The following is a 23916-nucleotide window of genomic DNA, read 5'->3' on the forward strand; positions in this document are numbered from 1 at the left end:
TTATTGACCATCACAATGATCTACGAATGAAAGTTTCGACAGCAGCTATCTAACAATCACCCCAAAAAAAGAAAGAAAAGAAGAGCAAAGTTTAAGATTATTTTATTTTTTAAATCTTTTATTTTTTTTTAAATCTCTCGCCATGTCAAAATAGACTATCAATACTAAACTATTTGACTGGCATAGTTAATTGTCACAAATTTGTGCAGACACTTTATGCAGACCTTTTGTCTAAAACGACAAAGTAGATGAATATAGTATATATTTTGACGTCTTTCTGACCTATCTTGCATTATAAAATTGGTCCATTACTTCAAAAATCTTGAACGCAAAGAATGCCATAAATTGCATTTATAAACACCAAAATATTTTAGTCTCTTATATTTCTAAACATCAAAGGGTGTTTTCTTAGTATGACAAATGTATAAATTAAGGTTTTATCTATTAAGTGCTAGTCGCTAGAAAATAACTTTGGTGAGCTAATTTGTAATTAGCCACTACACAAAATAAATTAAAATGACCGGATGTCAAATGAGAAATACGAGTTAGCCTACTTGTGTTTTAAAGAACGCAGCACTGTTCTGTAGAACCTATGTTGATGTCAAGAACTTAATAGGGGCCTATAAAAATAGACATTAGTGAAAAAACTTTTAAGGCTACAGGCTAATGATTAGGGAATAGAACAGAACGACCAACAAAACGGCGTAGCCTAATAGCTGTCAATGCGTCTCATTAAAAAAATGTAAAATACATTTTCAGTTGTTATTGCGCTTTTGGAAATAGATTTATTTGAACGTAGGCTATTTTTCCATTATGTAAAGTTCTAAAAGAACGCTCAAACACAACGTGTTAACGTTTTATTTGTAATAAAAAGCTCTTCAAGAGCAGTAGGTTTATCTTCCAAAATTGACTTCGGCAACTGATTAACAGCTGTCGCTCATCAGAGATTGCCGAGTGGACACATACAGAATATCTCATCGCTAAACACACTGTAAGGTGCGTAAAATCGGAATTCAATTTGTTGAATCAAAGCAGTATGGTAAGAAAGCTGCGGTAAGACAGAACCATAGGCTACTTTCCATGGCTATATGCCTTAAATAATTCTACCTCCACAAGAATCATTCTAATAGGCCTTTAATTTGAATTATAAAAGGTTATGCAGCAGTATAAATACGTATGTGCTGCACGTATAGCCATATTGGCAAAGGTTTACCGGCGATTGTTTATTTCATGACATAAAGACAGGTCAGGCAGTAGTGGAAATTTAAGCATATAGGTTGTCAGCTGTCAACCTTGTTATATGGCAATAACATAATGCAATAATGTAAAGAAATTAAGCTATGCCTATGCGTTGTGTGCTGTTCTCCGACAATTCAAGTCCTGAGATCAGCTGACGCACTCATGTGACCAAGGCTAGCTCTGCAGCTCAAAATGGAGTTGTCGGAATCAGTGATGAAAGGGCTTCAAACCGTGGCCGATCCAAATGTGTTCGACCTGAAATCTTTTACGATATTCACAGAGGTCGTGTTCGACAGTCTGGCCTCGCCTCGATGCGAAAGTGTTCTAGGTAAGATGGTTGAGATTTGTCTTTGTGCTGCACTACTTCCGGTTCTTTCCACACAAGAAGGAAGTAGCGCTGCGCTGTCTGTTTCTGATGTTATTTTCTAAGGATTGGCATATGTCGCCTAGACCTAAAGCTATAAGGGCTGATAGACTGTGATCGTCATCATTGCTTGTGGTGTGCCTATTGTTCTAATCCAGTGTACATCAAGGAACCCTTTGCTTAGCCGTATTAGCTATGCTATGGTGTGATGACCAACACTGCATTCTTTTTCTTTAAGAACTGAATAAATGTATCAAGGACTTACTTGCTTATGGTAAACGCATGCATGTAGTGACCTGCATGACTTTCGTCTAGTAAAATAGTGAAGTTATTATATTATGCTTTCTCATCTGCGCTAGTTTCCCGCTAAGCATATTTTTCGTCTCTTTTCCTCCCCGCTTACTTTCGCAGTTCGTAGCCCACATTCATTGTGATTAATTGGAATGACATTGTACATTTGTAACAAAAGCATAGTAGCCTAAGGTTATCTGGTTCAGTTCCAAACAACGCAAGAAGGCTATAGGGCATCTCTCCGACTCTCTCTTCCTCTCTCCCCCTCTCTGTCACGCACGTAACAACAGCTTTTCTTGAGAGCAATTTTTCATCTATCGCAGGTCACCCAGAATTGAAGCACATCGATCAGACTACCCTGAAACACTGTCATACAGCTGCAACGACCTTCATTCTTGAAGGAGTAAAGCAAAATGCAGATAAATCAACAATTAGGTAACATGATATGAAATGGTCTTCTGAAGATAAAATAAAACTGTTCAGCACTTCTTCTTTTTTTTACTTTTACATTCTTAAAATATTGTGTGCTCTTTTAGCTCGTGTCTTGAAGACGCCAAGTTCCAGATCGAAAGAGTGGACATATTGTATACTTCATTCCAGGTAATGTTTTGTCACAATGCCCCCTATATCCTCAGAATTGTATTAAAGTAGGCTACAGTTTCATTGCAGTAAATTAAATGTTTGTTTTCTTTCAGAAAAACAAAACCAAATTGGAATATTTGTTGTCAAGGTGAGGAATATGTTGTATATATTTTATTGCAAAAGGCATTGCTACCTATCACACTTATTTTTTTGAATTTATTATTTTTCTCTTTTGTTCATCACAATCATGAGCCTATCTTCCGATTCACAGAGTGTGATGATCGCAGTGATAAGCTGTATTTATTATTATTATTATAAATATTTGTTAAAAATATCTTTGTTGTTCCTCAGCATTGATACATGTCCTCCGCATATAACTGATGCTGCATGGCGTCTTGAGTATTGTATAAAGGTACGTTGTTGTTTTTTTTAGTCAGCGTTGACTAACCTAACTCATACTTGACTCGTAACCATTGTTTCTCTCGACAGAATAGTCATTTACATAAAGTCAATCAGCCGTCATACCTGATTTCTTTGAACACCGAGGTATGTAATTTCAGATGATCAATAGCTATTTGTCCAGTCATTTTTTTTCTTCACTTTGAATAAACTTTGGTTGCTTTTGCAGAGCGGTGGCGCTTCTTCGGAAATTAATTTTAGTTGCACCATGGAGCAACTTCAGGTATTTATTTTTAACGAATTGCATCATTAGTTTGCTTTATCCTAAATTAAGTAAATAATAAGTTAACACGGCATGATTTACTTCAGCCTAGCTCGTCGATCAAGCGTTTTTCTAAAGGCCTGAGTTTACTTTTATTAGGCTATTATTTAAGCCATGTTTACCATCCATTAACGTCAAGATGTGTTTTTTACAGAGTTGAATTTTGTAGGTCATCTTCATTTAGTTAGAATTTCTGCAAACATACAGACGGTAAATTCCAAAAAATGAATTAATATGTCTGTATTATTTTTTGACCGCTAATTGATACAACCCGTTAATTCAATGGTATCTGCAGGCCTGATTATTTTCTATAATGTCAGCGTTGGGTTTCTGCATCTGGAAAAGCCAATTTTATTATCTTAGTCATTACACAGATGCCTGTGTTTGTCGTAGGGGTGACACAAAGGTGAATTGTCGAAAGATCAAGTCATAAAATTCTCATGCACTCAATCATGGTCACATCACTTAACAAATATATTAAAGGCTTTCTTGTTGACCAACAAGTTTTAGCGGACCTAAAGCGAAAAGGTTGCCACGGTGTGAAAATAAAATTATGCCGAGAACGAAGTATTTTAATCTGTGATCACGATTGACTGATTGACTTTGCTGTATGTTCAATAAAAGAGCAGTCCACATATCATATACCCACGGTCAAAACTAGGCTGTTTTCTCATTTGAGAGTGTGGTAATTTACTTTTTTCAGAGGATTTTGTTTATTGTTAGTCTATAAAGAGTTTGAGAAGTTTATGATGTCAACCAACTGATCGTCTTTAAATGAAAGAGTGCTTTGACAACAGCATGACAGATATAAGACTGGCATCATCGCATAAACAGTCTTGCAGCACAAGTTACATTTTATGTTTTGCTCAGATACTGACATTTGAAATTGTGAAATAAAGCTGGCAATTAACATGTCTATGCATTTACTGCTGGATAAACTGGATTGTTTGAACTGTTTAGGATTTGGTTGGGAAAATGAAGGACGCAGCAAAAAGTCTCGAGAGGGCAACCCAGTCTTGATTCCTGGATTCTCTGGATTTCGGGTGCCGAGTTTTAACGAGCCAAAGTGTCTTTCTTTCAGGACGCAGCGCTCCAGTTTTTCCCCTTGTAGAATTCTTCTTCAGGCCTATATGTTGTAACTTTTTTTTATTTCATAAAACCCACAATAAAAATTATTTTGATATAAGCAAACCTGCCTTTGTGTAATTGTTTTAGAGCTAAGTCGGCTGCCTTTGTTGATAAACGTATTACGAGGAAATCGACATTTGTCACAATTATGCGACAAGTGTCTGACATGGATCCCGTTACTGATAGAAACAACGCTTAATATTCTAGACACTATACATTATTTAGGTTGAGGGGACAAGTTTTTATAAGTTCATCCGAAGATGCGGAATGTTGGTGTTACTGTGCGATACTCACATTGAGTCATACCTATTTGTAGAAGCAAAATAACACTTGTATTCCAGGGGACTCCCGACCAAAAATGGAACGTGCGCAGATTTCGTGCTACATTGTACTGCCCTCTGCATCACATTAACCACCATGAATTAATTCAGAAACGTGGGTTATCGGGTTAGGTAGGTTACACTATGTTTGAACATGTAATAGGCTAATATATTAATTGCTTTCTCAACAACACATTTGCGCTATTTAGCTTAACCATTTCTGTCTATGGATAGATGATCTATGTGACTCGGGTTTTATGTTTGCCTCCGTTATGAATCACATTCTTCAAAGCTGTTGACGGAGTGAGATCATTTTGCAGACAAAAGTAGCAAGCGGTTCAAAGCTGACCTACAAGAACCTATCCTGTTGTGTAAACCTTACGAGCTGGACCACGGTCAAACAGACTTTGAGACGCAATTCTTTGTTATTTACTGAACGCGAGCAGCGCTGAATACACCGACACATATTCCCAGGCCACCCTTAAGGAATTAGATCACGTGATGCACGGGGCGGTCGAACTACAAGCCATTTTGGGGACGGTGTCAGTTTCCACTGAACCATCAGCGCAGCATTTTTCAAAGAGAAGACTGAAGGAGCTAGCGTAGAGAAAACGTACATCAGGCTGGCCGTTTTACTAGCGGGAGGTCTAAATACAAGACCGCTTACAAGATCTGCAACCGAGCACGGCACACACATCGACAATCGGACCTTTTCTATTTTTTTTTTTATTGAAATGCGCCCTGCTCCACCGTTCTCTTATTGCAATTGACAGCGTCTGCAGCCCTTTTCAAGATGGCCGCTTGGCTCGTATTCATTTTCTACTGATCGACTCCTAACTTTCATTGTCTAACCACCTCCAGGCTCGAATATTCACTCCAGCTCAGTAAGGTATGTGTTCTTCGATATCTTCCCTTACCAATGTCAAATTTCAGACTATGTACTCTAAATGCATCTGTGTTTTGTGAGCTTAAAATGGAGACGTGTGTTAGAGTGGATGCGGGAACTGACAGGCTCGCGGACGCAACATTGTCTCCGTCTCTCCGCGTGGTTGTAGATTTCAGTTAATTTATCTAAGAATATTGTTTCCTGGCTGCGCGAACGATTCTTATTTTGTTGCAGGATATCCAGTTATTGACCCCATCATGTTTGCTTGGTGTTTCTGGCTTAAATTCAATGGTTTAGTTATTAATGAATCCTGATGTGCACGCGAAAGCGGGTAGAGACTGCTCGTCTGTTCATGTGAGGCTGATTTCAAAAGGATTTTCTGGTTGTTGTCACGTTGAGCAGTTATCTAATTTTATAGATATGCGATCTGTATTATGTTTACGACCGGACAAACTCGTTGTTTTGCCGAATTGTACCTATTTGTGTGTTTTCTTAACTTAAATTTACATGGTAACCTAAACTTGTCTTGTTGTCGAATGTACAGGACAAGACTTTCAGTGGTTGACAGAAATCATTCACTACACGGATGATGTGTGGTTGATAAAACAACATATTTATAAACTCGGTACTTATTTAACGCATTTAAAATGTTTTAGTGGTTTCTTTTTATTTATCCAACTGACCCGAAGAATGCTGCTCTAGATAGTCTGGCTTAGCCTACACAAGGTTTGACTGTATCTTATATCAGTTTGTTCTTTGACAAAGAACATTTGTCTACTATACTCTATCATTCAGATAAAAATATTTAAGCTCAAGAATTAGTTATCACTTAGCATATATATATATGTGTGGAAGCCTTGTTGTGCTTTGTGTTGTCACATGTGAAGAAGAAGATATATTTTAATATTGAACGTTGTCGGCGGGTTGTTTCAGATTTTTTTTTTTTGTTGAAGTATTGCGGTTATTGATTGTGCACGTCTTGATTTAGGAACCGCAGATTTCCCCTTAAGATTTTGTGAATAATTTTGCTTAGAGACAATAACTTCCCTGACTCCCTGAAGTTGTGAATGTCTAATCTATAAGTGACGTGTTAGAATATTGATTACTTTAACCCGGTCTGTCATCATTTTGATGACAGGCCGGGTTATATCGAAATAGGCCAGACAGGTCTTTGTAAACTCTTCACTTTCTCACGTGGCACAATTCATGTAAGGGTAATTTCCTTCTTTTGACAGTTATTTATTCTATCACCACCATCACCAGAATGCTTGTCTAGTCAGAGTTCAGAAAGCTTGTGGTTTTTGTTTCAACCGAAATGCTTGTTGCACTGGTAAGAACACATACTTGTATCGTTTCTGTTTGACTGGTGGTTGTTTCACTGAATAAAGACCATGAACGCCTTATGTATTTAATAAGAACGGGCACAGGTCAAAATTATCTCTGTAGACCGAACTTGGTTTAAAAAGCTGTCTTACGGACTATTCATAATCTTTATTTAGCCGATGCTTGATATATCTCGCGTGCAGTAACATCAGAATTACTGTCGGTTGCTTAGATGTTCTCGCGTGCATGGCTTAATTTCTTACTGTCACACATGACATCACCCTTTAATGCATTTTACAACTAGTAACATTGCCTAATAACCTTCAAAACGCATTTTATAGTATGCAGGTACCTACTTTGCTTCATTCAGTACGAGTTTGAGAACTCTTCACGTTAATCACTACTTGTGTTAAAGTTCTTACTCTGGTCGTTTCGCATTGTTGTGAGCTCTCTCGGCGCTTTATAGCACTTGTCTTAGGTTCTCAGTGAATGACCCGACGTGATAAAGCGTTTCAAAAACCGGATTTGAACGGAAATGAACCATAGCCTATACATAGCAACGTATGACGATAGTCGTGATGTCAAACGGGTAGCCTATTAGTTTAATGCAAGGTGCATTCATGAGCAATGGTGGACGATTGCAGCATTTGTGGTCCAGGAGGGAGAGACTGTCAAAGCAAAACTGAGATCAGCATCATCGGCAATAAAGCTGTTCAGTCTTTTATTTAAGCTCTTTATGCGAGGTCTTAAGATAAACTGTAAGGAAGGCCGTTATCATGTACTACACTATTTTATATATAATCGGCGAGATTTGTTTTTAATCAAAATTTGCGCGTTCATTCCATTCATGGCTACGCGGAATGTTCCATTTCAGCTGCTTGGTACGTTGCCATGTAACGCAGCTTTAGTTGCTATAGAAACCGTGAGAAGTGTTCGTCACGTAAAGTTGATTAACGTAAAATCTCACCAGGATGCATTATGACCGTGAATTGTGCAATGAACTGTTTGGCTAATCTGACTTTGCAGCGATACAACGATCGCTTTACATTGCAACTGTGCGGTTTCACAGCACCGAAGACCCGTGTTTATCAGATGATCTAAGATTCTTAGTTGGTAATTGATGGTTAATTGCACCAATTAAGTTATTACCTGCATATACGCAACAGTACACAATAACAAAAATGTTAACCTCTTAGCTGATTGAGTCATCATAATTCTGGCACTAATTACAAATCTTTGTTCATCTTATTTTAACATCCATGCAGGGTCTTTTCCATCCCATGACGATGCATCGTACAACAAGGATCAAGATTACAGAGCTCAATCCCCATTTGATGTGTGTCTTATGTGGTGGATATTTCATAGATGCAACAACAATCATAGAATGCTTGCACTCATGTAAGTATGAGATGTGCTGCACTATTTCCTGTGGTTGTATTTGAATATCATGCAACATATTTAGATAATGTGTCTTATCCTGTGATATTTCTCTGATTCTCAGTTTGTAAAATGTGCATTGTCCGGTACCTGGAAACCAGTAAATACTGTCCCATATGTGATGTGCAGGTGCACAAAACGAAGCCACTTCTCAATATTCGGTAACCTTTTAAAATCACTGTCTGTTCCATCTTTCCAATTAATATTGCCATATTGTTTCTTTTTATCTAAAATGATTGGAAATTATGTACTTATTTAGCATATTATTTTATTGTGGATGCCTTTAAATAATTAAGAAATTACATTTGAGTTGTTTGCAACAGGACTGTCTAAATTGCAATCAAAAATACCTGACCAACATCTACCCCTCCCCCCCAGGTCTGACAAAACTCTACAGGACATTGTATACAAGTTGGTCCCTGGTCTTTTCAAAAGTAAGTTAGTCACTGTATAAGATTGTATTTATTGTTTGTAATAGTCTCACACACTTGATCTGGAAATGTCTGTGTCCTTGTTGCATATGTTACATATACTTAGTAATAACAGTCAACTATGCATAATTACATTAAACTAAATCAAACCCTAACCCTATAGTAAGCATGTTGTTAATTAATTTACGCAATACTTAAATGTATAATTACATTGTAACAAGGACACTAATAACTAATAAAATGTAACCGAAATGTTGTTTTCTGTGCAGATGAAATGAAGCGTAGAAGAGATTTTTATGCTGAACACCCATCTGTTGATGGTAAGTATTGAATACAAGTTTGTAGAACTGTTCAGGTGACTGTTTGAACAGACAGTGTTGTACAGCTGTGCAGTATAATTGTGGACATTTGTTTGAATTTAAGCCATTATTCTTCTTTAATTTTATTTCAAAGCTGCAAATGGATCGAATGAGGATCGAGGGGAAGTTGCTGACGAAGATAAGCGAATCATCACAGATGATGAGATTATCAGTCTGTCAATTGAGTTTTTTGATCAAAGGTATGTGTTTTTCATATGTATTAGTTATTTTTATTGGCAGTGTATTCCGTTATAAAAGTCTTAAATGTGTAACATTTTTAAGTAGTCATTCTGCTAAAGTATAAACTTAATGATAAAGATAGTTGATTAAATATATGAAAAGTTCTTCTTTTAAAATTGTATGATTTATTGCTTAGGGCCCAACAGCAAGGCTGCACAGATGAGAGGCAAAATGAAGAGGTAATTGAGATCTGGAATATTTATTCTCATTAAAAAGTTTTTTTCTATGATAATGTTTATTGCACCAATAGCAAAGCTTATCTGAATAAACTATGTGTGCTCTCCTTTAAAAAATAAATAAACACAGGTTAATAATAAAAGATACTTACAATGTCCTGCTGCCATGACTGTGATGCATTTGAGGAAATTTCTGAGAAGCAAAATGGATATACCTCCTGCTTTCCAGGTAATGTGATCTTTGTTATTGTGGATGTAGTTTAATTTGCATAAAACATTTTCTGGTCCTTTTAAATCATTATTAGTTTGTTACAGTTATTACAGCAATGCAGTTTAGTAGCAATTGCATTGTAATTTCTTAGAATAAAGAGGGTATTAAGATGTATCATTTGCTGATTTGCCATCTATTGCGGTGTGATTTTGGTGCGTGTTTTTAATATTATTGCTCATTGTTCTAATAGATTGAAGTTATGTATGAGGATGAGCCTTTGAAGGATTATTACACATTAATGGACATTGCCTACATCTACACATGGAGAAGAGTAAGTTCTCAAATATGTTTTGGTGTTAAATCTAGTACTAACTGTGGCTTTACAAACTCTATCTTATCTCAAAGTGTATTTATTCAAGCAGGTCATTTATTTCTCTATTTATCTTAAGATGATAATTGGTTGCTTTGTGGATTGATCATTTTGGTTGCTCAGCATCTGTCCTTAAATAATAAAATGCCTTCTGTTATTCTCGCACATAGAATGGACCACTGCCTCTGAAATACCGCGTGCGGCCCAGCTGTAAAAAAATGAAGATTACCCACCCACAAGATGGCGTGAACACAAACCGCTCTGAAAGCGATTCAGCCAGCGATAAGGCCAGCAGTCCCGCTGGAGTTCCATCCACCTCCTCACCACTACCGAGTCCAAGCACACTGGTTCAGCCTTCACAACCTCATTTCACCCATGTTTCCAACCCTATTAACGGCACGACGATGACCAGTCCAAATCGACAGTTCAGCTTTGGCAACAAAGTGCGAAAGACAGCGCTGAACGGATCTTCCACATCGTCGGGATAAGGGACTACACGATAAAGCCAACGCCAGACATAACCCAGCTATTTCCATGCCAACGTAGTGTCGTGTAGAGCCCTTTCTTTTTGTCATTATTATCCGTATAGTATACATGTAACTTTAACGTAGTGGAAATGACTCACTTCATTCGACACATTGCTGGATTTTCTAAGTTTGTGTGAGAACGTTAGAGGCCCATTTGATTGCAAAGTGGAGCGCAGAACGACGGTTGCGGCATTTTCAGAATGCAGAAATGACTGAATTATACCTTTTTATATATTTTTACTTTCGGTCTACTTTTTCCCTAAACAAATTGCGTTATATGTTGCTTGTATTTTACATGTGTATTATAAAGTTCTTTAAAAGCATGATAAAAAAAAACACATTTACTTTTGATTTTAGTTTGCCTTTTCTGGGGTAGTTAAACATTCCTGGTATATTCTTGCCTTTAATGATGTATCAAAGAAAGGCATATATATATTTCAAATTTAAATGACAAAATACTATATTAGAACTGCGTGTTCAAAGGGATAAAGAAATGCAACTTTTAAGTTCTAGTCGGCCTAATAATTTTTATTATTAGAAGTTCTTGGGAATTCAAGTGTTTGTTTTTTTGTTTGTTTTTTTGCTGTTATTGTACGATATGCTCACTGTGCCGGTTCGGGGCCGTAAGGTTGGTCTCGAGGTCATGCTCAAGTCCTATATAGCATGTACACATATCTTTCAGACTGCTTTTCAAGCTATTACATACACGAATTTGTCAAAGACAAACAGCCACTGTTATACCCCCAACTTCTCATTCTGGACAAGATTTTGATGTCTTCAGTGTTCATTGTCTTATTGGTCGGTTCTAGACTATTGACAGCTATTGTATTGTGACTGTTGCACAGTATAAAACATCTAAATAAACATTTTACACTTTCACATCGACTCGCGTTTTAATGTTGCTTCGAATCAGATAAAGAGAAATAAACAAACAGCCTACCAAATGTCTCCATGCATTTCTTTAATATGCGAATGTTTTTATTTGGATTATGTAAAATAAGTATTATAGTGCAAAACTTTTTAAGTTGCCAATAAGCTTCAAGAAATATAGTTGTTGTTGTTGTTGTTTTTTGGTTGCATAAAGCAAAAAGGCAGCTGTGCTATCCCTTAGCTATATTCCCCTCTTAAAAATAAAGGTTCCAAAAGGTGGTTTTCGCAGCAATGCCATTAATCATCTTTGGTTACTCAGTGATCAGTTCTTAAAATATATATTTTTTTCTTATCTAAAGAACCTTCCACTATAAAGACCCTTTGTGGAATGGTAAGGTTCCAGTGATGTTAAATGTGTTTCATGGAACCATCAACTCCAATAAGAACCTTTATTTTTAAGAGTGTAGCGCGAATGGACATCTATTAAATTCTCGTGCGATAAACTGGTAGCTGAAATAGAGCCTGGTTAACTTATGACTAAATTCATTTGACTGGTTTCAAAGTCTGTTGTGAAGAAGGTAGCCTAATGATAGAAATGTGAACTTCTCCAGTTGTGGCTCACAGCTTATAACTAGCCGTTGCAAATTATAGTCATACCTGGTTGTTATATTAGCTGTAGAATGTCTGTCGGTGAATCTCTCCGTGAGTCCGTGACTCGAGGAAAGCACTGTCTCGACAATTCGCTTCATATGCAAGTGCTGAAGTAATGAAAGCTATTTATTTTAACGGGATGGTTCATCTGTTAAAGATTTATAGTTTAGTTGACAGGTTCAGTAATAAAATGGTCTTCAAAAACGTGTAGAGATCTTATAAGGAAATTCTCAGTCGACATAAGGTGTATTCCGTGTTGGGACTTCCAAGAGACTGCATGAATTCTGTCAAGGTTAACGTTTTATGTTCTAGATTCTGGCTCTTTTATTTTATTTTTGCCAATCCAGAGTTATAAAGCTTTCACTTTTGACGTTACAAGGCTAGCCTACAATGATGACTTATTAGAGAAAAATCAAGACATGAAAAAAAAAATCCCTACAAATGATTTTAACTGAACTTTTGTTAGGAGTGAATTAAGAGGTGGAAATGAGCAAAGCCAAATGGACATTCCAAACAAGCTGTCATTGTTTAAAAAAAGTTTCTTCTCAAAATATATGCTCGCTTTGCCTGCTTTGGCTAATGTCATGATGAAACCTTGCGAATAAATATAGGCCTATTTGCTCTTAATTTAAATTCAACAGTATAAACACAAATTCGTTATTTATGAGATCAGTGTCAGAAGTGACATTAAAGTTAATGTAGGCTTACATTAACTCCTCAGCCTTGAGCTGGCGTATGAAGGCCCGATTTTTATAAGGCAGATAGCCTTTCTCTAATAATGGTCCAGATATACAATTTTAGGCCTATATAACTACAAACTATTTTAATACACAATGTGTAGCTACAGTGCTTGTAGACATTCTTGATGTTTCATGCAGCCAGCCATGTTACAGGACAGAGAGTGCGTGAAATTACGCCTAGTCTAGTCGACAAGCAATTATAAAAGGCATCCGGGAAATTATGAACTCTTTGGTAACCAGCTCAAATGACTTTCCTTAAATGAAAGTGAAAGCAATTAAAATTAAGTGAACAACCATGCACGAAAAGTATTCAGCTGCTCGACGAAACTCTTTTTTTTCCCTATAGGCTAAACGAACCAGCAGGCAATAGTTTATTTGCAATTCTAAAAACGTATTTAACGAAAATGCGAATGTGAAGACTAGAAAAATTACTAAATATGACCGCTGCTATGACTGCAGTTGTCTATTTGGTAACCATGTAGAAACTAATGTGGGGGCAGCTGTTCGCCCTCGCAGCTGCTCTTCATTCACCGTGCACCGCGTTTAATATCCCAATCTAATTACGGATTATTTAACCTGCTATTACATCTGGACATCAGCTGCATTCGGCACTAACCCTTATTTGAACAGATATGCGTGTTTCAGCATGAAACATTAGAAGAACATTGACAGCAGGCTCACCGAACGAACGAGATGCCTATCACTTCCGGTTTGTTGCCAAGACAACAGTTGCACGCCTCCTCTAAACTCAAAGTCACAACAAACGCTGTTTCCTAATGGAAGTTTAAACGCACAATTTGTCAGCTTTTTGCATTTTTTGCTCCTATTTAGGATACTGATAAAACAATGAGTCAACGGCAGGTTTTACAAGGTGAGGAAGTCAGATCCTTTGAAGGATTAGCCTACGTTAAAATATATGTAAAGTAATGATAAACTCGCTCAGATAATAAAGCGGTTGCTTACTTTTGCAGTTTGTTAACATTGTTTTGGGAATTAACTTGTCTTATATGCCTGTCTATGTTTAATTTAAACTTCTGTCAGTAATATGCCCTATCAGCAAACCAAAATTTGTAAAACGAGATGATGATTAATATTATTATGCAGTGTTTGAGCAGTACCAGAAGGCAAGAACACAATTTGTGCAAACTGTAGCAGATCTTGCAACAAGACCACAAAATACTGAAACACTTCAAAATGCTGGTGAGTGTCTATTTATTTTGTGAGAAATCTAAGTAACGTTAATAAGGTTTCTGCATGAAGAATGGTATGGCATCTGTTTATAATTTAAATAATTTGTCTATGGAAAAATTTAAATGTTTTCTATGGAACTGATGAAATATCATTTTCCTTGTAATGTAAATTACGTGAGCCTAAAAACATTCAAGGTGAATGATAAGCTGTCAAAAGTTTTATAATATATACATTTTAGGGCTGTAAAATCAATTAATCACGATTAATCGTATCCAACATAAAAGTCTGTGTTTACATGATATATATAACTATATATAAATATGTCTGTGTATATATACATATACACACACAGATAAAAATATATAAAATATAAGATAATATAATATATAAATACATATATTTATGTATATAATATAAATATAATAATATATATGAATATAATAATATATATATACACACACACATATATTATGTAAACACTTTTATGTTAAATGTGATTAATCGTGATTAATCGACTTTGTTACAAATTCACCCAACTCATCCTTACCTACAATGTAAATTATTTTAAACCCTTTCAACACACTCAGGACTGCATGATGGGCGAGAAAAAGAAGCCTTTTTACCAGGATCTAAATCAATATCTGTTTCAATTTCACAAAATACAATAAATGTTTCTAGGCGAAATGTCTTACAAAACACGTTAAGAAGTTACGTTTTTAATTAATATTACCAAACACATACAGTAGCTCAACATTTCATTCCGTTATTTTTTTATTATATGATTTGAACCTTTGAAAGTATATCCTCCCCTCATCTGCTCTCAAGTGTCTTTCCACTCCTGTTTTCTCCCCTGCACAAATGTGCTCACTCTCTTTGGCTTAGGTGTAATGTCCCTTTTGAGGCCTCTCCTTTTGGATGCAGTCCCAACTATTCAGCAGACAGCAGCTCTGGCTCTCGGAAGGCTTGCCAACTATAACGATGACCTGGCTGAGGCTGTAGTAAAGGGAGACATTCTTCCTCAGCTTGTGTACTCCCTGGCTGAGCAAAACGTGAGTTTCTTTGGTTGAACCGTTCAGCATTCATTGAAATAAATAGGTCTGCCTTAAGGCGTCAGACTTTCATGCCTAAATTTGCTTTTGCACAGTGCAAAAAAGTAGCAAAGTCAGCCACGCAAACCATGTTTTTACAATTTACATGGTTTAATTCATATATTTTTGCACTTTTATAATTTAATACTTGCTTTTAAATCTTTTGTGATAAGCATAAAGTCAAAGCAAAAGCAGTTAATTTGTCTGCATTCTTTATTAAAATGATATGACTTTAAACAGTAATATATAAATGTAAAGTTCATGGTAGTGCATCATCTCCAGATCTCAGATTACATCTTGGTTTGACTCCTGGCAAACTCTTGGATCATTGTTCAGATTCCAAAATAACCCAGCAGAGAAAAAACAAAAAACCCTAAAAAGTGGTGATCCAAAGCCTTTACTCCAAAACGTATCGTTAGATTGCTGTTACACGGTCAGAGAGGCCTCATAAGTATTTTCTAATTGAATCATAGACTGTGATATATGGACTTAATGTTTGTTAAAGGCAGTTTTGCTGGTGATTCATGAACATTGTAGTGTATTTATTGTTCAATTGCTTTGTCCTTTCCCTCTGGATTACTGGGAAATGAATGACACAGCGGTTCTATAAGAAAGCTGCTGCATTCGTTCTTCGGGCTGTTGCTAAGCACTCCCCTGAGCTGGCCCAGGCCGTGGTGGACTGTGGAGCACTGGACGCTCTTGTTGTCTCCTTGGAGGAGTTTGACCCTGGGGTCAAAGAGGCTGCGGCATGGGCAATAAGCTACATAGCCAGACATAATGCACGTGAGTTTCCTTCTAAAAGTTTGAAAAAAAATTATTTCTCACAATTTGTCAATGTTCCTTTTGTTGTTCGTCTTCTCTTCTGGTGTGCAGAGCTGTCTCAGGCAGTGGTTGATGCTGGAGTTGTGCCTCTGCTCGTGTTATGCATCCAGGAGCCTGAAATTGCCCTGAAGAGGGTTGCTGCTTCCGCTCTGAGCGACATAGCCAAGCACTCCCCAGAGCTGGCTCAAACCGTGGTGGACACAGGGGCAATCGCCCACCTAGCACAGATGATCCTAAACCCAGATGCCAAATTAAAGGTGACACAGCCTACACTCTTAGAACCATTTGGGACCTCTTTGTGAAAGTTTCTTCTTAAAAGAATGTGAATAAAATTTTTAATAATCTAAAGAACCTTTTTCCACTATACAGAACCTTTTGTCCAATTGAAAGTTTTCGTGGAACCACCAATGCCAATAAAGGTTCTTTATTTTTTAAGAGTGTACAGATATTGTAATCAATGACATGCAGACTCAATAGGGCTTTTCGCACTTGAAATAGTTAACCCATGGTCATCCTAACCCTAGATAAAAACAGAATCCTAGGTTATCTTGTTTTGCATTTCACACTGCTCTTATTTTAGCCGGGGTTAACAATTAACCCTGGGTATTCATAAACTGATGGTTTCCACTGTATATTCCTAAACCCGTTGTTTAAGTTCTTATTTACATATTTGTGGTGTTAGTGTCAATGATTGAATGAGTCAATATGCAACCTGTTTACATAAAGGCTCTAGCGTTGTCCAGGAATAGAGTTTTGTCCACTGTAGTGGACATTATATTTTAGTGAATTTCTGGAAGATCCTGTAAAGAGCACATTCAGGGCTTTTCAGAGATACCAAATGTTTGGAGGTTTCACCATTACAACAACTTCTTCTTGGTGAAGAAGACTGACATTAATTCAGTGATCGAATTTATCACTCTTATGGAAATATGGTAATTTTTGATAAATATTTAAATCTGACTAATTTTCTAATTGTTTGTCATATATCAACAACTCAGGATAATGTTATGGGGTTTCTAATCAAAATATGACTTTGATTTCATTTCATACATATCCACTGTAGAGGACACCAGGACTTAAATCATGTTTATCAGGCATATGGGAGACAAGTGAATAGGGAAAGAATATACCAATATTCCTATGAAATATTATGAAAATGTTGCCAATTATTACTCCCATTATTACACTTCATTTTTCATTTCATGTTGATTTCAACATGATACATTTAATTTCAAATTAGATACAGTGTATAGACAATTTATTGAATGGGACTACCCATTTATGGCCATTTTACCCACATATTGCATAAGGAAATTTTGGTATATCAAATTCAATCCATTATATCTTCCATAACATAGTTGAGAATCATCTTTATGCAACGTTTAGTTAAGAAAAATCCTGAAACCTAAAAATTGATTGGTAAAAAAAAAAAAAGTCATGCCATGTAATGTCTTTCCCCCCATAATAATAAAAGCCCTGGTGTCCACTACAGTGGTCATAGCATAACAAAAAATGTTTTTTTCAAAAATGTATTTTATGCTCTATGCTTATGCTCTAAACCAGGGGTGTCCAATCCTGCTCCTGGAGGGCCACTGTCCTGCAGAGTTTAGCTCCAACCCCAATTAAACACACCTGTACCTGCTAATCAAGGTCTTATTAGGCATATTAGAAACTTCCAGACAGGTGTTGAGGCAAGTAAGAGCTAAACTCTGCAGGGCAGTGGCCCTCCAGGACCGACTTTGGACAGCCCTGCTCTAAACAATGTGACATGAAAAAAATACTAAATTAAATGCTTTTCCTGGGTCTTAGGTGGATATTATTTATTGCTGCCTCCTATCAACTCAATATAACTCTTCTTAACGCTAATTGATTTTCATTTTCATCACCTTTTGACATTTTCTCCTCAAATGCTGAAACTACTGCAACACACAATGTTTCTGTGCCTGTCCAAAGCTTGCTTGTTAAGGCATGTGATTTGTTGTCTGTTGAGTCAATAGCTACAGACCTCCAAACTTCGTGTGGCCTTCAGATTAGCTCAAGAACAGTGTGGGTTTCCATGTCCGAGCAGCTGCATCCAAGCCTTACATCTCAAGTGCAATGCAAAGCGTCGGATGCAGTGGTGTAAAGCACGCCGCCACTGGACTCTAGAGCAGTGGAGACATGTTCTCTGGAGTGACGAATCACACTTCTCTGTCTGGCAATCCAATGAATGAGTCTGGGTTTGGCGGTTGCCAGGAGAACGGTACTTGCCTGCACTGTGCCAAGTGTAAAGTTTGGTGGATGGGGGATTATTGTGTGGGGTTGTTTTTCAGGGGTTGGGCTTGGCCCCTTAGTTCCAGTGAAAGGAAATCTTAATGCTTCAACATACCAAGACATTTTAGACAATTTTATGCTTCCAACTTTGTGGGAACAGTTTGGGGATGGCCCCTTCCTCTTCCAACATGACTGCGCACCAGTACACAAAGCAAGGTCCATAAAAAGTTTAGTGTGGAGGAACTTGACTGGCCTGCACAGAGTCCTGACCTCAACCCGATAGAACACCTTTGGGATAAATTAGAGCAGAGACTGTGAGCCAGGCCTTCTCGTGCAACATCAGTGCCTGACCTCACAGAAGAATGGTCAAAAATTCCCATAAACACACTCCTAAACCTTGTGGAAAGCCTTCCCTGAAGAGTGGAAGCTGTTATAGCTGCAAAGGGTGGGCCAACTCCGTATTAAACCCTACGGATTAAGAATGGGATGTCATTAAATTTCATGTACATGTAAAGGCAGGCATCACTAAACATTTGGCAATATAGTGTATATCGGCCGATAACGATATGGTGGCCGATATATCGTGCATCCCTAGTTAAGTACAGTTAGCACAAAAGCCCTAATGACTTAATTTGACTGTACATTTTTACTCCCCTTTACAGAGGCAGGTTTTTTCAGCTCTCAGCCAAATCGCCAAGCACTCCGTGGAAGTAGCCGAGATGGTGGTAGAGGCAGAGATATTCCCCGCCTCACTGGTTTGCCTTAAGGACCCTGATGAATATGTTCGGAAGAATGTTGCCACTCTTATTCGAGAAATCACAAAACACACCCCAGAGGTACCTACCACATACATAACATACCCACTAAATGATTTCAAGATGCTTGGGTAACTTTGGAATCTCCACTTTGTCAGCTCTTTGACACCCCCTGTTTAAATAACATAGTGTGAGGCAGCTAGTCTGTAAACCATGGAGAATGTGGGTCTGTTATTTATCACCAGTGCAACACAGGAAACAGACAATTGGAAACCACAGTCATTGCATCACCCTTTTTTTTCACCTGCTCAAAACTGTTTTGCTTTTCTGGTCTGCCCTGCTAATTATGTATCATCATGTCACACTGGCTTGTGTGTTTACTTGTGTGTTTCCTACTCAGCTGTCTCAGATAATAGTGAATATGGGGGGCGTAGCAGCTGTGATTGACTACCTCGGGGACTCCAAAGGGAATGTTCGCCTGCCTGGGATCATGATGCTGGGCTATGTGGCTGCACACTCAGAGAACTTAGCCATGGCTGTGATTGTATCTAAAGTATGTTATAACAATACAATCTTTTATGAGCTTGAACAGAAAAGTACATACATACACTTCTGTTCAAAAGTTTAGGGGTCAGTAAGATTTAAAAAAAGAAATTAATTTTTTTTTTTTACATTGTTACAAAAATATAAATTTCAAGGAAATGCTGTTCTTTTGAACCTTCTATTCATCAAAAAAAAATCATTGTTTCCTCAAAAATATTACCGTCATAATAATAAGAAATGTTTCTTGAGCAGAATAACAGCATTTTAGAATAATTTCTGAAGGATCACGTGACACTGAAGACTGGAGTAATGATGCTGAAAATTCAGCTTTGCCATCAAAATTTTAAATATATTAAAATAGAAAACTGTCATTTTAAATTGTACTAATATTTCACAATATTGATGTTTCACTGTATTTTTGATCAAATAAATGCTTGGTGAATTTAAGAGACTTAAACCCAACCCTAAGCTTTTGAACAGTAGTGTATTTGTCTCAAAATATTGATTGTGATCATATTTGATTCTGCACTCCTGTAGGGAGTGTCACAGCTGGCTATCTGTCTGGAAGAGGAGCAAGAAGACCACCTCAAAGCAGCCACAACTTGGGCATTTGGCCAGATTGGCCGACACACACCTGAACATGCACGAGCTGTTGCTGTGGCCAATGTGTTCCCTAAACTCCTAAATCTCTATTTGGACACTGAGAGTTCTGAAGACCTGCAGGTCAAGGTGAGCAACGGCCCATAAGTAAACTGATTTTCATTTTAGTGTAAATTATTTTGACCAATGTCATTTAGATTTTTAAGTAACTCTCGCCTCTTCTTTGCTTTGTTTACATACTCAATCAAAAGGCCAAGAAGGCATTGAAGAGCGTCCTTCAAAAGTGCACTTATCTACCAGCACTGGAGCCTCTTCTCTATGAAGCTCCCAGCAACATTCTTAAACATGTCATCTGCCAGTTCAGTAAGGTAGCGGGAACTCACTGTTTTCATTAACACATTGTATGAAAGCTGCATTTGTTAATGGCAATGAGAACTGTTTAAGGCGCTCTTCTATTTTGCTCCCCATCTCAAAGGTTCTTCCTCATGACAGTAAGGCACGGCGCTTGTTTGTTACCAGCGGTGGTCTGAAGAAAGTGCAGGAGATCAAAGCAGAACCTGGCTCTGCAATTCAGGAATATATCAATGCAGTCAACAGCTGCTACCCGGAGGAGATTGTCAGGTTCATTAATATTTTTGTGAATAATAAATAGCACCATATCAAAATATTTTTTGCACTAAACATAACGCTGTAAACCCTTAGATTTAATATGCTGTATGGTTCTTTGGTGTTCCACTGATCGGCCCTTTTTTCACAGGTACTATTCCCCTGGTTACTCTGAGACCTTGCTGGAAAGGATTGAAAACTATCAGCCAGTTTGAGCGTGTGCGGCACTTTCTTTACTGAAACACTATGGATGTTTAACTTTTTAAAAAGTGAACTTGTGAAAAGTGCACATCTGCAACATCTTATTTCAATATAAAAAATCTATTAAAATGCACGTATGCTATTGTGATTTAGTTTTTTTTAATTTGATGTCTTGTTTCATGTTTAGTCAATACTCAACAAAAGCATTTTGATATAATTAGTATGATACTGGATTATTAATTCAGATGTTTGCTGTTTTTTTATCAACAGCCAAGTCTTTATATTTTTTGAAAGACCTGACTTACTACAAAAAGATAATTGATCAATCCGGTAGTTGTTATAAAAAAAAAATCTATTGATTTATTATGAACCTGTTATCTCCAATAGGTATACACTTCCATTTAATTATCAGGGTATTAAAAGTTGTTGATTATCATTTAAATGCTTGTAAATGTTGTGCAACCATTTGAGGCGACCTGGTTATTAAGACTATTTCAGGTGTTGAGTGAATTACACTAAAATCAGGCATTTTTTATATATGGTGTAATCCATGTGAGAGCCTGTGTTATTGTGCAGGGCTACATCTCCCAAAAGCTTTGTAAGCCTAAATGGAGAAACAATCAAATCCTACTAGAATTATGGGCTCTTTCCCAAAAAGCATTGTAACTTGAGAAGACCTTTGAATTCATTTTAGATCTAGGAGTGCTCTAAAGCAGGTATCCGGAGACCCCGCAGGGAGCCAACAGGGGGAGCCAACTAGGGGCTCCATAGAAAAGTATTGTAAAAAATAAATAAATAATAAAAAAGATTAAAATAACTAAATGTATAAATAACTTGGATAACATAAATAAAACATTGATTAAAATAAATAAATACAATAGATTTTTTATACAAAAAATACATCAAATAAATAACAGTAAAGAACAGTTGTTTATAAGTAGAAAAAAACGTTATAATGTAGCATAAAAAACTAAATATTTTTCACTGTTTTGCATATTTATAATATTAATTTTCACAGTAGGCTACAAACGTGGTCTTTATACATGAAAATAGGCGTATATGGCTGCCTTTTAAATTTTAGTTTAAGGGGCCCTCGAGTCGCACCAAGATAATAATATTTGAGGGTCCATGGCATCCCAAAGATTGGAACCCCAGAAGAGAGACTCACCTGTAGGACAATCGCAAAATTACACCTAAACTTAATAGAGTTGCTACTTACACTTTAGGCTTTTTCCTTTAATGTCGGGATACTTTACTTTATGCCTTTATTTAAATCAATAAAGTGCAATGATTTGTGGTTATGACCACGTAATTTGCACAAAAAAAGAGGTGGCGTGAGCGTGACTGTTTTAGTCAAGTGTAGCAATTCAGAGGGAGTGTAGACTTAAACGGTCCGCAAGCTTATTAAAATATAGGGGCGAAAACGAATCGATCTTAAGAGAATATAATGCCGTTCATGAGAACAGGTGTGCCGAATTTCGTCTCCCTGCCAAAGCATTTTCGTCTTCTTCTTCAACCCACTCTTCCTCCACCTTGACACCCACCGCACCACAAGGTCGTGAAGCATTGCAGTCACTGTTATCGCTTCAGGGAGCAAAGAGCAGACCGCTCAATTTCACTCGGTAGTAGCCTGTACTGGCAACACGATGAACCTCGTTGGTTAGATTTAATACCCTTGTGATTGGCATGATCACTCACGGCCCTGTGAACGCTGCCTCCGTGTCTCACCTGGCACTATATAGCGTGCGCATAATTTGACCCCTTGAATTTGAAAATAAAATATTGCAAAAGGACATCCGATGAACAGGTCAGCTGTTGTCAAAATTCTGAACAAAGGTCTCGCATTAATTTCAACAATAGCCTAACTAGGAATTTTTAAGAAAATAAAAAGCTAAAGGCCCAATAACGAGCGATTGACATTTTAACACATCCTGAACATACAACGCGTATTGCGCGTTCGCCATGTTAAAGATTTTTTTAGGAAACACCCATATAAAAGAAACGAACGTTCGTAATATCGGGAACGCTATCTATCGTTATAGAGAAAGCATGAGGTTTGATGGTCATTATTATGCATTCACTCGTTATCGCCCCCTGCTGTCTGACTTATGCATAACAGGTAAAGATTGAAGAACAGCTGTTAAGCATATGGCAGCCCATGCTTTGTTTAGTGTTTTTCCTCTTCTGATGTCAATCAGATTACTTTTTCATTTGACACTGTTTAGTTATGCATTGTCTCCGTCCCACAGCTTTGTCATTGATTATGAAATCAGAATGCCAGATCACTTCGTGAATGTAAAACATAAAAACTATAGGCCTAGGGCCTATTTGGATGTTTTATTTAGTCGGAAATGGTTAGTAGGACTTTCAACTGAAATATAATAGAACTGTTATAATTTTCATATTCTGACAATGCCATGTCACAGTTATTTATTTTAAATTATGTCTGACTTGACTGCATTACCGTAAGGTTGGAACAAACGCTATCAGTTGTTGCATCGTTCTTTCAGCCACTACCATATGCCCAAGAAACGGAAGAAGCCTTGAAATAATTAAGCCATATACGCTTGAGGCTTTTAAATGAGAAGGCTATAGCCACAAACCTTCGTGTGCACCAGATTGCAAGTAGTGAAAACCAACAACATAAGTTTGTCTTTATGCCTCTTCCATTTGAGACAATCTATGATGTGCTCAGAATATTTTTATACTTTTTTCGGTGTTTAATACCAAATCATTGAAAATTAACCAGCTCCTATGTCTTATAGGCCTTCGTGTGCCCTTTGAAACGTTGCAATCGACAAAAACAAACATTCACACCCGTTAATAAAGTTAATTTAGAGTTAACTGTCAAACGAATATTAGACCTAGGCTACATATAAACACAAGTATAGGCTTTTGGGACTTAATCTGCATGAAACACAAATGCTCCTGTCTTTGCTTTCTGTCGGCTATTTTAGTTTTCCATAATAAGCTATCTGTCCAAATGCACTT

General features: G+C 37.1%; 2 protein-coding genes across 2 annotated transcripts; both read left to right on the top strand.

Annotated features, from left to right (window-relative positions):
• The first annotated feature begins 1392 nt into the window (after positions 1–1392).
• Positions 1393–11483, top strand: LOC307119999 (polycomb complex protein BMI-1-A). The gene is made up of 17 exons (XM_079806827.1): positions 1393–1567; positions 2218–2329; positions 2431–2494; positions 2590–2624; positions 2828–2888; positions 2966–3022; positions 3105–3158; positions 4158–4210; positions 8101–8252; positions 8356–8452; positions 8670–8725; positions 8992–9042; positions 9176–9281; positions 9458–9500; positions 9628–9726; positions 9959–10039; positions 10249–11483. The coding sequence occupies exons 1-17, from the start codon at positions 1432–1434 to the stop codon at positions 10564–10566; spliced, it is 1575 nt and encodes a 524-aa protein (XP_079662953.1). The 5' UTR covers positions 1393–1431; the 3' UTR covers positions 10567–11483.
• A 3456-nt stretch (positions 11484–14939) lies between these two features.
• Positions 14940–20939, top strand: spag6 (sperm associated antigen 6; the record flags this gene model as incomplete). The annotated part of the gene is made up of 9 exons (XM_079805740.1): positions 14940–15106; positions 15745–15928; positions 16019–16224; positions 18883–19056; positions 19376–19528; positions 20056–20247; positions 20370–20486; positions 20594–20739; positions 20876–20939. Exons 1-9 carry the CDS (start codon positions 14945–14947, stop codon positions 20937–20939), a joined length of 1398 nt encoding a protein of 465 aa, XP_079661866.1. The 5' UTR covers positions 14940–14944.
• Positions 20940–23916: the final 2977 nt, after the last annotated feature.

The sequence above is a fragment of the Gobio gobio genome (genome assembly GCF_949357685.1).
Source record: "Gobio gobio genome assembly, chromosome: 23".
In the NCBI taxonomy this organism is placed as follows: domain Eukaryota; kingdom Metazoa; phylum Chordata; class Actinopteri; order Cypriniformes; family Gobionidae; genus Gobio; species Gobio gobio.

Bases quoted from the DNA above. Each gene is read 5' to 3' on its own strand.
- LOC307119999 (XM_079806827.1), top strand. From the start codon at position 1,432: ATGGAGTTGTCGGAATCAGTGATGAAAGGGCTTCAAACCGTGGCCGAT. The intron at 4,211-8,100 runs GTCTTGATTCCT...CTTTGTTCATCT, and splicing joins AGTCTCGAGAGGGCAACCCA to TATTTTAACATCCATGCAGG. The intron at 9,282-9,457 runs GTATGTGTTTTT...TTTATTGCTTAG, and splicing joins ATTGAGTTTTTTGATCAAAG to GGCCCAACAGCAAGGCTGCA.